Source organism: Megalops cyprinoides, chromosome 4 (genome assembly GCF_013368585.1).
Source record: "Megalops cyprinoides isolate fMegCyp1 chromosome 4, fMegCyp1.pri, whole genome shotgun sequence".
NCBI classification, from domain to species: Eukaryota; Metazoa; Chordata; class Actinopteri; order Elopiformes; family Megalopidae; genus Megalops; species Megalops cyprinoides.
Genome location: NC_050586.1, coordinates 17,486,316 through 17,501,467, shown reverse-complemented (window position 1 = coordinate 17,501,467; position 15,152 = coordinate 17,486,316). Strand labels below are relative to the sequence as shown.

The following is a 15,152-nucleotide window of genomic DNA, read 5'->3' as shown; positions in this document are numbered from 1 at the left end:
TTCAGTTGTATTTCCCTGTTTGTGTTTTTTTTTATCCTTTTTCCAGCTTAAATTATGCAAACGTATTTCCCGGACAGGTCGCAGTCGCGTCTGAAGCCTGGGAGTGTTAGAGGCGAACGTACACTTCAGCCAATCGTGAGGACGTACTGGTCTCCCTTTGGATGTGACATCATACACAGCGGTAACCTATGCCGTTTTATAGTCACATGTTTCGGTCAAAAAAGTCCGTCTAGTTCATTTGCTAGAGGCACGTATTTGCGCTGAACTCGGAAGTCTTCAGCGGTGAGATCCGGTAGCTCACATGGTGTCGTCACAGGCGTCCTGTAGGAACTTCGCTCTTCTGTCAAACCGACATGGCGATAGCCGCTTCAGTGTACAATTTGCTCTTCAGGAGAACATCAACTTTCACCATAAGCATTATGGTGGGAGCAGTCTTCTTCGAACGAGTGTTCGATCAAGGAGGAGACGCTATATTCGAAGAACTGAATCGTGGGGTGAGACTTAAGACACTTCAGACTTAAGTGACATGACCTTCGCTTGCATAAGGTTTCTTGCAAAGCAAGGCAGTCTAGCTAGCGTGCTAGCTAAATCAAGTGCATTTACATTTACAATTATTTGGCAGACGCTTTTATCCAAAGCGAGTTACAAGTGAGGAAGAGTAAAAGTATAACAGAACATGCAGTGTAGCGTGAAGACCAGTAACACGGGAGGGTCTGTATATTCTAAATTGGCGAAAACACCCAAAAGTCAGTGTTGAATTAGGTTGAAGCAGTACGACAGGGAGCGTAGCATGGCGGTAAGGAGAAGGGTGTGTAACCGAAAGGTTGTTGGTTCGCATTGCATTCCCATTGTAGTGCTGCACCTGTAGCCTTGGGCAAGGTACGTAACCCAGAATTGCCTCGGGAAATATCCAGCTGTATAAATGGATACCATATAAAAAATGTAACCTATGTAAGTCGCTCTGACTGAGAGCGTCTGCTAAATGAGAATAATGTAATGTAAAATGAACATGAAAAAAGTAACAAAACAGGCTACACTGATTGGTAGTGATAATATGTGTTCCCGTTTTGTACATGTAAAATAAAGAAATTGTTTATTCTACACGTTCGCTATGTTGTCTTACGCCTTAGATAAGAAAATGCAGGAAACAATGATTGAAAATAGGAGAGAAAATATTTATTGATCCTTGTCTTACATATAAAAGCTTATATGTGTTGACCTAAACGTCTTGCCATGAATGATGACAGCAAATGTAGTCTGCAGCAAAGTAATTTAACTAGCCAGACTAACACGGAAAATTAGCCTTAAGCTCTTTGACATTGGTAGTTTAGTTAGCTGGCCATTTTCTAGATCTGTCCTTTAGCCAGCGTTAGCTAGCCAATACGCTGAAATCATAGCTATTGTTAACTAGTTTGCTAGTTCTATGGCTTGCTGTCGAGCTCGCAAACTGACCATCAAGGTAATCTAGTGTTTTAAAGATGACGTAAAATAGGTCCAAGAAGCAAACCATGTTAGATTGCAGTGGCAGTCCATTTGACCCGACTTCATGTGTTTTCTCGTTTCTCAGAAACTCTGGAAACATGTCAAGCATACTTACGAGAACAAGGAAGAGGAGTGATGCTGAGCTGCTGCCAGTTCTGTTCCTGAATGAATGTTCTGTCATCGTCAGTGAAGAAACAGCATTGTTCAGTTGTATCACGTCCTGATCCATCAGGAGAGACACTGACCTGAATATCTTGAAATCTTTCATTTTTTGTAGTTGCTCACAGCACCAGCGATAATAAGAGCAAGCTGTGTTCATTATTATACATTCAACAATTATATTTGATGTCTGTCTTCAAAGGTGTGTACTGCAAAATGTTAAGTCAAAAGTCCTCCTTTTGTTCTTGTAAATTGTCTCAGAACTCTTCTCAGCTATCAGAATGGCCTTCATTGAAGTCACTTATCAACTGTTAAAATGAGGCAAAGGTTTTCTAATGGGTTTTTACTACCTCATAGTACTGAGAGTTTTACAGCTGATTGCAAGAAAGGCAGCAGTATTACAGACAACGGAATCAAAATGAACTAAGATGAAAGTGAATTTAATTGTTCTGCAGCCAGAATTTGTTTTATAATACAAATCAGAAATGTTCAACCAAATAAATATAATAATGACATCCGTTCTTCGAGCTGTCAAATTAATGTGCTGTAGAGAGAGGAGAGTGAGGCTTCATGGACTCTGCAATGAATGCTGCTAACACATGGTGTCAGTCATTAACTTGAATCAATTTGCTTTGCTCTCCACAAGAAAATGCTAGTGCTGGTTAGAATCAGTGAGTCCTTGATACCTCAATATCTTTATAGATTCAGGGGTTTATGAAACCTTTCTCTCCAGCCACATGGATTCAGTTATTATGCTGCCTTCTCTTATAGTGGCTTGAGGAGCACCTCCACATATGAAATTATAATTAGCCTCTTGCATTTTGATTTATCACTTATGTGCAATATAAGAAATACCGTTTGTTTGACCTGCTGTATATGTGCTTTCATGGAGACCTATGACGTAGTTTCTGGTTTAAACTACAGCTCCAAAAATGCAAATATGCTTCTCAGGACAATGTAAGTCAGTCCTCTCAGTGCTGTGTAGGTATGGGGTTTGTCCCACTAACCTGTAACTTGTCAAAGTCATTTTTATATGTCTTGCACAATGTGTCTGGGCCAGAGCAAGACTACTAGGTCACTTTACAGTGCATTGCAGATAATGCTAAATATCAGGAATTGTAGGCTTGTACAATTACAATAGTGACCAGGTACAAATGCCCTTTTTCTTTTTATTAGCTGTTGAACACAGCAAAATTATCAACAGTATATTAACAATTCCAGCAGTTATCTGTTTTTTCCAATTCATGACAGAAACACATTATCATTGGGGAAATTAATGATGACAGTGGGAGGCGTTGGACTCATTCCATCCCAGTGTGAATGTCCTGTAGACATTTTCAAAGTTTTCACATCCACCCCTCTGGGAAAGTTCTATCAGCCGAATGCCTGATTCTTAAGGGTTGTCACATCATGTTAAGAATTTACATTATGAGAGTAAGATGATGGGCATTTGGATGCCGTGGGTTGTGTGTGACATGACTCTAGAAGGTTTACCTTGTGTAACATCAGACCTGAATGTCTTTAGTGGAGGGCATTGGCAGCACGCTTCTTCCGTAAGGAAGGCTGAAGAAGGGGGTCATGCCTGTGGGCTGCAGGCTCACCACCTCTCTGAACTGGCGGAGGTGGAACTGGAGCGTGAGCTTCCGGCTCATGGTCCTGAGGGCGAGGAAAGCTGCCAGAACTTCAGAGACGATGAAGAGGAGGTAGATGGAGTGCACAGCCCTCTCCAGGGGCAAGATGATGGTACCCTCGTCCGTCAGGAAAAACAGCAGGATGGGCAGCTGAAACAGGAAGGTGAGCAGCCAGAAGCCGGCCAGCTCTGGCACCTGATGAAACGGCGGGAACAAATGTGGGGTTCAGCGGGGGATATTAACAGGGTCTGAAAGTCCCAGAGCACAAAGCTATTTTTGTAAACTAGACCATTTTAGGACCAACGGGAGATCACATTCTATCCATCCTCTGATTATTTTTTTTAACAAGGAAATGAGATGTGACTTGAAAGGAGTGTTTGCCTTTTGAAGCTAAGATTGTTTCCGTTCTGCATGGAGGAGGCTGCTTTGAACTGAAGGCAGTTAATCTTACAGTACTGTATTGTACTGTTCCAGTTTATGTTGTACCTTTTCCTTCAGGTTGCCCACATAGCCAAGGTAAAGCCTTAGGCCCTCAAATACTGTGAGCAGGGCTATCCCCGTCACTAGAAGACCTTGATAGTATCTTGGCAGCAGGTCAAACTGTGGGAGAAAAAAAGCTTTAGGCTTGGTATCAGCAGCAAATATGCTTGAATCTAAGTTGCATTCACTTATGATGAGCAAATCTAAGAACTAACCTTCACATCCAGCGTAAATACTTCAGAAAGCCACCAGAAAGGGAAGTAGAAGGCATTGAAATACAGCAGCATTTGAAGGGGCAGGTGTGATGCTACTTCATTTGCTGAGAGAACGCATATGAGAAGCACAATAAAAAAAATCACAATTTCGCAAAAGAACACTTTACTGGTCTTAATCAAAATTTTGCCCAGAATGCAAATCTTAGTCTGATTAAAACATCAAGAAACTTTGAGAAAAGTATTAATAATGAGCAATTGACATTATATTAGAAAGCAACTGAAAAACAGAATGGCCTTGTTTGTCTGTTGTTTGTCACACTCTAATAGGAGTGTGACCAAAAAACAGACTGTCTCATGGCTGTGGAACTGAAATACCTGTAATATAGTTGTGTTCCTGGCTGTCACCTGTCCTGTTGTTCCCAAAGATAGAGCCGCTGGCATAGGCCAGGCCCAGGCGCAGGTTCTGGGGAATAGGTGTATAAAACACTGGCATGGCGGCCCGTCAGAACCATACGCTGTCCTGTTCCTCTGAGACATCTGGCCTTTTGTCACGGGACTGCATGGATTAGTAAACTGACAGTGCTGCTAATCAGATTAAATCAGAGGAGGCTGTCTGACAAGGGATTAGAAACAAGCACAAGGGCTGCATATTGATGTTACAGCACTTTGTTTTGGCTTTTAATTAATCTGAATGGATATTCATAATGGATTTTACAGGCAGAATTAAGCATGCATTTGAGCATAATTCAAGCAGGCTCCCAAATGGCGTATGAAAAAAAAAAAAGGTTTGTCGCAGGCCTGTAATGAGCATGGACAGGATGTGGACTTGGAATCAGTTGCCCTTCTGTTGTTTCTGAAAGTGTGAAATGGGCTGCAGCAAGGTGAATATATGATAAGAGATGAAATTAAGCCACAGGTGATGTTTTTCCCATTTAGATTTTATTAAGATGACTCATTATTCAAATGCACAGTGTGGTCATCTTTTGCACAACTGCACTGAGTCCTCAGCTTCAGTCTGGAACCGGACGCAGTTTGGTCTTGAGGTTCCCGACGTCATTTTGACCAAATGCAGTGACAAGAGTGACCATGGTGAGTGTGTCCTCACAGTTCATCCCGGGGAGCCCGCAGCGGATAGTGCTGGTATTCCTCTGGGACCTCTTCTCCCTTTTGAGACCTCCGGTAGAAGCCCAGGGAGTCCAGCAGGCTGCTGATCTCATCCGCTTTCATCTTCTTCACTCGCACGGTCTAAAAGGATGTCAAGTAGAAGCGTTTCTGGCAGATTGAAAGACCAAATGTGCACATTTATGTATTGCATAAAAGTCATGCAAGTGGTGTTTGAACAACATAAATAAGAAAACGGAACACAACACTCTCACACCATTGTGTTCTCTCAGCAGAGCTGTACATGTATGAGATTTTTTTCTGGATTTTTTTTTTGACTGCACAAGGGGATGCAACTACCCTATTAAGAAATATTATTTGTAATGAATTAATCTTTCTGACAGGCTGTTAAATCAGCAATTAATCTTTCTGAATTTGCTTACACCTTCCCTTATTTACTCTGAAAAATACATGTACATGTACAGTTGAAAGTTGAAAGACAGATTCTTAATTTCATGAGCAAGTCAATAAATTGATTTTAATTCTTAAGTGACCTTGTGTAGATTAGTATGCATCTCAGCTTACAGAAGAAACCATTGAATGGTTGTCATATGGGAGTTAAGAAACCTGTTCCTTAAGTAGGGGGCAAACTTGGATTGTGCAAGAAACTGGGACCATCAATATAAGGGTCAATATAAGATAGTTAGGGGAATATCTAAGGGATAGAAATCCACATCTTCAATATGGCAAAATGTGCTCTTCAAATGTCAAACTGTCGAAATCATGTATCGATTCTGTTAAATGTCATTTATGTCACACCTTATAACAAAGAAATGGCAGTACCATGTTGCACATAATGAGCCTCTGTGGAATATATTACTTACCTTCACAACTTCATCTTTCTCATTGTAGAAAATAAGCCGTGGCTTCTTCTCCTCCCCAGAGTCATATTCAAGGTTATGACTTCAGCAGAAAATTCAAGGTAAACAATGTAACACTGGCACATGAGAAAACAGTAAATAACTGTTCTCAAATATTGTCTTCAGAATGGATCCCCTTTTTAAAACCGCCTTAAAAGAAACTCCAAACCACAAAGGTAAAGCACCTCATTTCACAGGCTCATGACACGAACATATAGTGGAGAGGACTGAAGTGTGTCACGTAAAAGGATACTACAGTGCCCAGCGCTCCATGAGAAATTCCCGGAGCTCTGGCATCTTCTTGATGGATCATCCCACCACACTGGGGGCCTGGGAACAAATTTGTGAGAGCAGCAATGGTCAATAAGCAACCTTTAACAGCCAACCACAAAATTAATCTTTATGATCTTCATAAGGATTGCCCAGAGAGATGCTGTAAAAATTACAATAAAAATGATAAAAATGTCAAACTTTCTGTGCTGCAAAGTGAGGCTGTTCCATTTCTTGTCACAGATTCCCAAGTCTCCCAAAGAATATAATGGGTTGAACTGTTTACAGTACATTGGGAAAAGTGTGGTTATCCCACACAATAAACCTGAAACCATTTTTTGGTTACCCAGAAGCTTCACACACTCACCAACAGCTTTCCTCTGGCAATTACTGGTTTTTCTTCTACAGTCGATTTGGAGGCATTTTCAGAAGGGCTTCCAACACTAGAAAAGGCTAAAAGGCACAAGAGAGCAGTCCACATCTTTGGTCAGAAATACACTGCTTGAGCAGAATTCATATATTTACAATGATAATCATATCAGTGCTAATGCTCATGGTGTGGTGGACTATACCAGGTGTCAACAGGGAGGGGGGTGAAGGATGTAGTTGTGTTATTCCTTAATATGTTTATCTTTTTTACGTTCACACACAAATATCACAAACAAATAGAAAAGACTAGAATGGATCAGAATATAATTTTTGTCGGATCCTGTCAGATTTTCATGAGAAAATGTCGCGTACTTCCTTGGACATGCCAATTACAGTTTACACCCCTAATTAATATTATAAATTCCTGGCAGGAAAAAGTGCACAGTCCTTGAAAGCATCTGTGTTCTTATCAGTTTTTCCCACATAGCAATGATTCTTAAAAAACAGTTGTGAAACAAACCTCTTAGAACATTTACTTTGGTGCTTTGTGAGTATTAGTTTTCTTTTGTTTAAATGGAACACTTTGGATTCCAGAACAGCAAACTATCTTTATCTTTTTGTAGGGCATGAAAAAAAAAATAATACTGTTGTCTAAAATAAGAAAACATTGTGGTTAGATTGACAGAACAAATTGGTAAATATTTAATGTGTTGTTAATGTGTGATCCAGACATGAAACTGTTGATGGACTTTCCTGCACTGACACAATGATCAGTGAAGAGTCAATCACATATATTTAACCTTAAATTAAGTGATTGGATAGCCTGCCCCTCAATGAATATGTAGAATAGCATGTTTTCAACATAAACCTAAAGACAAAAAGGTGCTCTGAACAGGGTCTGCCTCAGGTCATGGGGTACCTCCCTCTATTTCAATGGAAGCATATTACTGTGAATGCAAGATAGAAATGCTGTCTTCCATGTTGATGTAGGGACTGGTGTAGTGTAATTATAACATATCACCTCTAGAGAGCGACAAAGTTCAAATCTGTGTTTCCTGGCAACGGAAAAGGAGAAATGTACTTCCAAACACTAGCCACAGACAATTATGTTTCCAGCTAAAATAAACCATTCCAGATAGGAATGCTGTAGCAAAACCATCTCTTTCTATCTTTTCCAGTCAACCCTGAACCTCAGTCTTCACACTCCAGGCAACGTGTGCTAGCGATGATGTGTCAAACGGCAAAGCAGTCACCATTAAAAAGGCATGAATTTCCTTGTGCTGGCAACAGCTCAGCATATAAATGGACCAAAGTGAAAAAAGGGTCCTTGACCTCCATTTTGGAAAACTTCCCTTTACCTCTATATCACGAAAGCATGCATTCAGCATACAGCAGAAGAAGTTTGATATTGTGAAAACAGTCATGCTGTTTCACGTGGTGTCTCAGTGCCTGAGTGTATTCAGCCCTTTCCTCACTGCTTATGTCATAAAAGAAAGGCCTCATTGAAAATCTATCTACATCTTTGTTTCAGAGGATTAGAGTGAGAGAGAGAGAAAGAGAGGGAGAGAAGAGAGCAAAAGTCAGAGACAAAGACAGGGAGTAGGGAATGATTGACTGAGGCCATACAGTTTTGCCATACAGGTCTGTTAGCGTGGTTTAGGTCAGATGGCAAAGTAAGCAATAGCAGCCACAATTCCCAGCTGGTCAAAACGTGGAAACTTGGAGTTCTGGCTGAAGGCAGGTCATTTGGTCACAGTATCGCTTCCCAGTGGAATTAATGTGTAGTAGAACTTGCTGTTCCCTGTCTGAAAACCAGTAGGAGTATAAAGTTATAAATGCCCAAACACACTTCCATGTGTAAACGCACACATTCACATGCTCTCTCTCTCTCTCTCTCTCTCTCTCTCTCTCTCTCTCTCTCTCTCTCTCTCTCTCTCTCTCTCCCCCCCCCCCCTCTCTCTCTCTCTCTCAGGGTTTAAGATCATTTTTGTATTGAAAATTGTCCTTTTCTGTGCGAACTGGTTTAATAAATTATCCTTCACAGTGTATCTTGTGTGTTCTATCTTTTTTATACTTGCTGTGTACCATACTGATACTTTTAAATTACTTTCAGGTATACTGCCATGCAATCTCTCTGGTGTGGCGTGCTGAAAGCTCTGCCTAGTGCCAGGACCGTAACAATGTATTTTTTGTTTGTTTGCTTGCTTGCAGTTTGTTTGGACTCCTCACTGAGCTCTCAGCTACTAACACAATGCTCCTTCCTCACCTACTAATGCCAGGTTATTCCGCCAAAACAACTCATCCGCTCCAGGGGAGACCACTGAGGCGTAATGAGCGCTCCTCTCCCTCCTTGGCCGAGGTGTGCTGGTCCTGGAGTCCTCCCCCCACCCTGAGGCCTGCATGCAAAATGAAAGAGGGAAGTGATTTTCCACCGGATCTCCTGGCCCCATCTTCTTTCTTCACACTCAGCAGTCCAAGCTTGTTATAGACCACAGCACTTCCCTTCCTCTGATGCCCTGGCTCCACAAATGAGGCCAATTCGTTTGATCCCTGCTGTCTGGGAATGCTCCTCGAGGGGTTACGGAGATCGCTTTGTTTTTGGTGTTGCCGTTCATTAAAATGTCCTGTCACAGCAAAGTGGAAAACACATATTTATAGTGGAAAGAGGTACCCCACAGTAAAATGTGTTATGACAGAGAAAAGGATGGTACATATTTAAATCTGTCCATTTTGGCCATCACGGAATACCTCATTTGATGTCTTCAAAGAATTCCTTTTGACTTCAGCTTTGGTTGTGCTTTGAAGTGGTCCATTTATTTCCTGAAAAAAAGAAACAATATTTAATGTGCCACTTGGAATGCTTTCTGAAACAAAGTATATATCTATATTTCTTGAAGGAATAAAGGTAGTAGTGACCATTAGTGCAGTGGCATACCTTTGACCAGAACTGAGGTTCAGCAAGAGGCTTCTTGAAGGGTAGGTCCTCATTATGCCTTACTATATTACTACAGCCTGTGTCATCATCCTCCCTACTACCAACCTGTATCAGGAGTGTGAGTTCAAGCCAAAAACTATTCAAGCCTAAAACCATCTGCAGCACATTCCCACAAGTGAAAACACAATGATTATTCAAACAGTTCATTGGAACAAATGGGGATTTGGAAGACAGAAATGTTGATGAATGATGATGAATGAACAGACAAACACTTACACTATATCCTAATAAAATAAGACATGTGAAGTGTGATTAAAGGTTCCAACCAATCAGTGTAAAAAAGAAAAATTGAGACAAAAACTTTGAGTGCTGGGAAAAATATAATGTTATTAAGTTCTCATCTTCACCAGGCAGTTATGCATATACAGTATGTTTCCTCTCTCACTGCAGTGGTCAGTCAGGTAACTATAATGCCATCATCTGAGTAGTACACCACATTGTATTCCTCATGTTGGTGGCTGAGTTGTAGAAGTGTTACAGTGCCACACATTAGTTTTCTAAGGACAATAGGTCACACGATAATGACATATATCCCAAAACAGACTAATTGACAAATCAAGTATCTGAAATGTCCTCTCTAATCATGTTGAATAAAATTAATTAAATTGAATAAAATTTTCCAAAGGGCCAGTTTATAATGGTATATCAGAGTCATTTTGAAAGCTGGATATGTGGAGACCTATATTGATTTATTAAATGGAGATTAAACAATGTGGGGGATAGAGCCATAATGAAACCAGCTAACAGTAACCATTAACTATTAACTTAGAAAAATAAGCCTTCACTTTTCTGAAAGGAACTTTTTATTAAACAGTTACATGGACACAGTTTTTGTTTTTTATTTTTCAAATTTTGTGTGTTTGTTGGGGGGGGGGGTCTTAAACTGTGATGTGTCAAGGGACCTAGGTACTTATTAATAGGGTACAGATTTTGTGTAGGGGCTTGTATTTTTGTTCATGAGTTACTTTGATGTGTAATTCTGACAATCATATTATACACCATATACAGTGTCTTTCACTAATATATAAAGTATGTGCGTGCCTGTGTAATGTAAAAGGCAGACGTACGGTCAATGTGTGGTTATGAATTCCTGCAACACTTGGCATTAAACGGTTATCACATAGCATTTAAATTAGATTTTGGACCTTTGACTGGCTGGATCTTTTAACCTGGAGAGACGGCAAATTGGCATTTGTCTGTTGCCCCCAGAACAGTTTTCATTTTGTAAAGAGAGAATACTTCATGCAATACCCTTTAAAATGTCATTACAGACCCTGAATGAAAGTATTGAACATATAAAGAACAAACAGTCATAATATCATACACTTAATAGGTCTTGATTAGGTTTATTCACATAACCAGCTCATTGCTGTTCCCTACGTGAAAGCATAAATTCTATTGCTGTCACCTTATTACCAAATATTAAGATGCTTCATCAAGCTAACTCATGACAAAAGGCCTAAGCCTCCATCCAGCAAAAGGCTGTAGCATGGAGAAGGACCAAGAGAAATGTCCAGAGGCTTCAGAGCAGCCTGAAAATCTGGAACATAATGTGCTGATCCTGAAGTAGAAGTACTGTTTGTGGCCAAGCAACTGAACTTTGGATACATCTGACACATTTCCACTGACAATGCATTTCACTTCATCTGTGACTCCTTCCTGCTCCTGTGATCCAAGGGGGCTGGATCTCTCACAGAACCATCAGACAGGGTTAATGTGGCCTTATTTAGGAGTAACTTCTGATCATTTATGAGAATACCACATAATTTCCTTCTGGTTCCTTTGGGAAACATCGTCTCTGCTCAGTTGCCTTTGAAGTCGAGGTGCCTTTTGTATGTCAGCATAACTCTGGGCACTGTTGTAATTCTGCATATTTATCATAAAAAAATATCCCCGGCGGATTACCGCCAGCATTTGTTTCCCATTATTCCATTATGTATGCATTTTTTGGATGCCTGCATTGGCTTTGTTACTTTCAAAATGTGAACCACACATTCAGTATTTTACTGATCAACAACAGTCACTGTTCAAAAGCATTGTCTGGACAGGAACATTGGTACTTTGTGTAAAAACTGACTGAATAACCTCACATCTGATCATTCCAGCAAAGTGATAGGGCAAGTTGTGCTCTGCTATAATAAGAGTTAACTTTTGCTGGCATTACTCCATTGTTTACACAACAGCATCCAATTAGTCTGGAGGCAACATGACATTGATGAACGCTGCAAGTTGTGGTGATAGTCTCTGAAATGTATTACCTCAAACAAAACTTCAAGGCTTGTTATTGGTGCCAGGGACAGTTTGAAAAGACGGATCTTCTGGAGGAGCTAGCAGGTCAATTTGGTAAAAATAGGTAGCTCATTTCACCACTGAGGAACCAGCGAATAAAATGACTTGGACTTTGTTGAGGGCATCGAGACAGGCTGGGATGGAGGGGTGGTAGAGTATACAGGGAAGCAAGGAGATTGGGAGTGGTGGTGGGTAGGGGTGGGGGGGGGGGGGTGTCATTTAAATTGTATCAGGATAGTTATGTCAGGACAAGGAGGGGCATGGGAAGGGTTCAGTAGATGGAGGCATGGAACTGCAATAAATTACAATGCATAGCATATTATTTATACCACAATGAGCTATTTAGATTCAGACTTTCAATATGCTTACATACAGTACAAACAAACTAAAAGGCTTTCATTCCAGAAAGGAACACAATAATGAATTGATTACATTTAACAGCAGGCTGGGAGGGGAGAATTGTCCAACAGCAGCTTTCTGGAATGGTAGGAGGAGTCAGATGACATTAGCAGGGAGGCTAACTGGGGGAGGAGCTGCAGAACTCTAAAGCAGCACCAGGGCCTGAACCAGCAGCTGGGCAATGTGGGCTGTATAATGTATGCAAATTTCTCAATTTATGTCAGGATAAGCCAACAGATGTGGGTCAGCAGTGCAGTGCTGCAGGAGAAAATGATCATCAAAGTTTACTAGGCTTGTTCCTGTCTCGGATGGGATCATTCCTGGGAGATGGGAAGGCGCAAGGACTTTTCCAGAAGGTAAAACAGGGTAGATCTGTGCTGCTGGCTCATAATCCAGCTGGAGGGGTGAGCAATTTGTGAAAAGACCTGCATCTCAAAGGGAGATAAAAGATAGATTTTGACTTGACCACAGTATAAAAAACCCATGGGATGCTATGGGCCAAAGTGATAATATATATATACAATCCACTGGCCATGAACTGTACATTGTGGTACATCCACATAGAGAGAGTGGTGGGTATAGAACAAACTCAGTCATGTAGAATCATGTCAAATTTGGCATTGTAGACAACCTTATGGAAAGTTATTAGCACACAGTACCCATTAGAATGACTGCAGAGATTTAACAAAATCAAACCAAGATAGGGTCACTACGCAAAATCCAAGGTACTGTTGCTATGGACGCCCAGGGACAATTGTATGTTGCACTGATTTACAAAACATGTTTTTAAATAAGATGACACTGCATATCAGTGCATTTTGAATGAATCAGTATAACATATCACTTTCAAACCCATAAGATGACCAGCAAGCAGCAAGTTAACTGTGGAGAGAGATTTGTTTTCATGGCCTCCTGCAATGCGCACATAATTACTGTTGGGTTGGGTTGTCCGCTTGCAGGGAACTGCACTCTGATGCTAACGGCTGTGGTTCTCGTGAGGGGCGTTAAGGCGCTTCCAGGCTGATGTTTATAAATTTCGATTTAGAGAATATGTGGCTGCAGTGACATCACGCCGGATGTGGAGATTTCAGTTCTCAGTGTCCAGGGGTTGACCACATAAGAGGTCTTTGGGGCAAACAGACTGCCATTGCAGCTCCTCTCTCTAATCTGCCACAGCTAATTTAAAACACATGTCTCCCTGTAACAGCTTCAGTATGGGTTTCTTGCATTATGCACAAAAAGGAATCGCTGTCATTCAAACAGCCAATGCTCACTCCTTAATTGTCATGCATTCAGAGGAAACTAGGGAAACTTTACTATTCTTCAAATGTATCGAGGTCATCCAAACAGACAAGCAATTTATGATTTTAGACATTTCTCTGCTTGTTTACAGGCCTTTACAATGCCAAAGCTGGCTTGTATGAATGTGAAATGGGTCAGCTTGGCCAGATTCTGAAACATATCATTTGGGTGATCGAACAAAGGAAAAACGTGTAAAGCCAAGGTATTATGGTGTTTCTAGGTGCAAGTTAAGCCACAGCATACAGCCACACTGAATCAGATACAGTTAGTTGCCTCAGCAACTCTCACAATTGCTCTAACAGCTGTGGACTTTGTTAAACATTAGATTTAAAAATAATACACTGTTGAGTGAACTCCTACAGCTGGCGGTGAGCATATAGCGGCTGCACACTGCTCCTCTAGGGATCAGGGCTTTTTAGTCATGTTACGGAGGGCCATCAGATTTTATGCCCTGCCTGCTACCTGGGATACAAAAATGCATTGTAATGTATCTAATCAAATATTGTACATACTGTCAACTTATTATAAAACTGAAGATGTGTATCAATTGTGTAGCCAGTTTGCCACACAGGAGTCATTTCTCATACATAGTCTAGTCAAGCCCTGTGTTCATTCCTTGCTCATAAAAATTAACTGGCTCTGAACTTCTAATGGCTGTCCTTGCTAGTTTAGGGAAGCTGAGATGGATCTTTCAATTGTTTTCCATCCAAAACCTCATCATAAGCTGAACAGAGATGGAGGACTGAGCTTTTCCCTTCTTGAGGGGCGCAATGCCCAGATTTTGAAAAGTAAAAAAAAAAAAGCCCACAGTCTGCTTTTTGAGTATGTGAAAACTGAAACCTTGAACCACACAGCTTCCTCTGCATAGAGCAAGAGAGGGAGGGAAAGGGGGGGGGGGGGGGGGTGAGACAGAGAGGGAGGGAGAGGAGAAATGAGGGAGGTAGAGAGGGAGAGCGAGACAGGGTGACAGACAAGGAGAAGGAGGGGGCACATGAGGGGTACGATGGGACAGTGAGACAACAGGGAGGGAGGGGGATGGAGTAGAGAGAGCGAGCAAGAGAGAGTACAAGTCGGACTGTTTTCCATTAAATCCAGATCCTCCTTAATACACTCTCCCAGCGTTATGCTGACGAAGAGGAAAAAAGCAATGCCATTTACTGTCATAGACAACTGTTTGCACTCTCCTTTATTATAACTAAAATGTTCTAATGAAGATGGATGTGGCATTCATTACTGCTAATATAGTCTCATACTTTATGCTTTCTGTTCAGTGATGTTTAATATTTATTTTCCATTCCAGCCTTTTTCTGCTGATTCAAAGTCACTAGTAAATAAGCCAAATTACTTTAGAATTCATTTTTCTATGGAAAATAATTAGTTTTATGAGAAATGCTTACAATGATAAATGGGAGGCAAACCATTTCATTGTTAGGATTTAACAGAGGGTAAAGTACCACATTTGCAGCCTGCTAGTAGTAGCATTTTGCTGTTGTGATAAGTTGAGGACATGATATCTCAGTGAATACACAGCAGTTTTGGT

The 15,152-nt window shown here is 40.9% G+C and overlaps 3 protein-coding genes across 3 annotated transcripts; 1 reads left to right on the top strand and 2 right to left on the bottom strand.

Annotated features, from left to right (window-relative positions):
* Positions 1 to 317: 317 nt before the first annotated feature.
* Positions 318 to 2,154, top strand: LOC118777172 (cytochrome b-c1 complex subunit 9-like). The gene is made up of 2 exons (XM_036527931.1): positions 318 to 494; positions 1,568 to 2,154. Exons 1-2 carry the CDS (start codon positions 354 to 356, stop codon positions 1,616 to 1,618), a joined length of 192 nt encoding a protein of 63 aa, XP_036383824.1. The 5' UTR covers positions 318 to 353; the 3' UTR covers positions 1,619 to 2,154.
* Positions 2,155 to 3,146: 992 nt separating this feature from the next.
* zgc:112294 (transmembrane protein 17A) lies at positions 3,147 to 4,460 on the bottom strand. Its single transcript, XM_036526231.1, has 4 exons — positions 4,343 to 4,460; positions 3,968 to 4,071; positions 3,759 to 3,872; positions 3,147 to 3,467 (listed from the first exon to the last, which is right to left on the bottom strand). The coding sequence occupies exons 1-4, from the start codon at positions 4,458 to 4,460 to the stop codon at positions 3,147 to 3,149; spliced, it is 657 nt and encodes a 218-aa protein (XP_036382124.1).
* A 608-nt stretch (positions 4,461 to 5,068) lies between these two features.
* Positions 5,069 to 6,739, bottom strand: selenoe (selenoprotein e). Its single transcript, XM_036525978.1, has 4 exons — positions 6,626 to 6,739; positions 6,242 to 6,318; positions 5,953 to 6,031; positions 5,069 to 5,212 (listed from the first exon to the last, which is right to left on the bottom strand). The coding sequence occupies exons 1-4, from the start codon at positions 6,737 to 6,739 to the stop codon at positions 5,069 to 5,071; spliced, it is 414 nt and encodes a 137-aa protein (XP_036381871.1).
* Positions 6,740 to 15,152: the final 8,413 nt, after the last annotated feature.

Coding starts and splice junctions, on each gene's coding strand:
- zgc:112294 (XM_036526231.1), bottom strand. CDS start 4,460: ATGCCAGTGTTTTATACACCTATTCCCCAGAACCTGCGCCTGGGCCTG. Junction 4,072..4,342: donor GGAACACAACTATATTACAG/GTATTTCAGTTC, acceptor GCGTTCTCTCAG/CAAATGAAGTAGCATCACAC. Junction 3,873..3,967: donor TATTTACGCTGGATGTGAAG/GTTAGTTCTTAG, acceptor TTTCTCCCACAG/TTTGACCTGCTGCCAAGATA.
- LOC118777172 (XM_036527931.1), top strand. CDS start 354: ATGGCGATAGCCGCTTCAGTGTACAATTTGCTCTTCAGGAGAACATCA. Junction 495..1,567: donor TCGAAGAACTGAATCGTGGG/GTGAGACTTAAG, acceptor CTCGTTTCTCAG/AAACTCTGGAAACATGTCAA.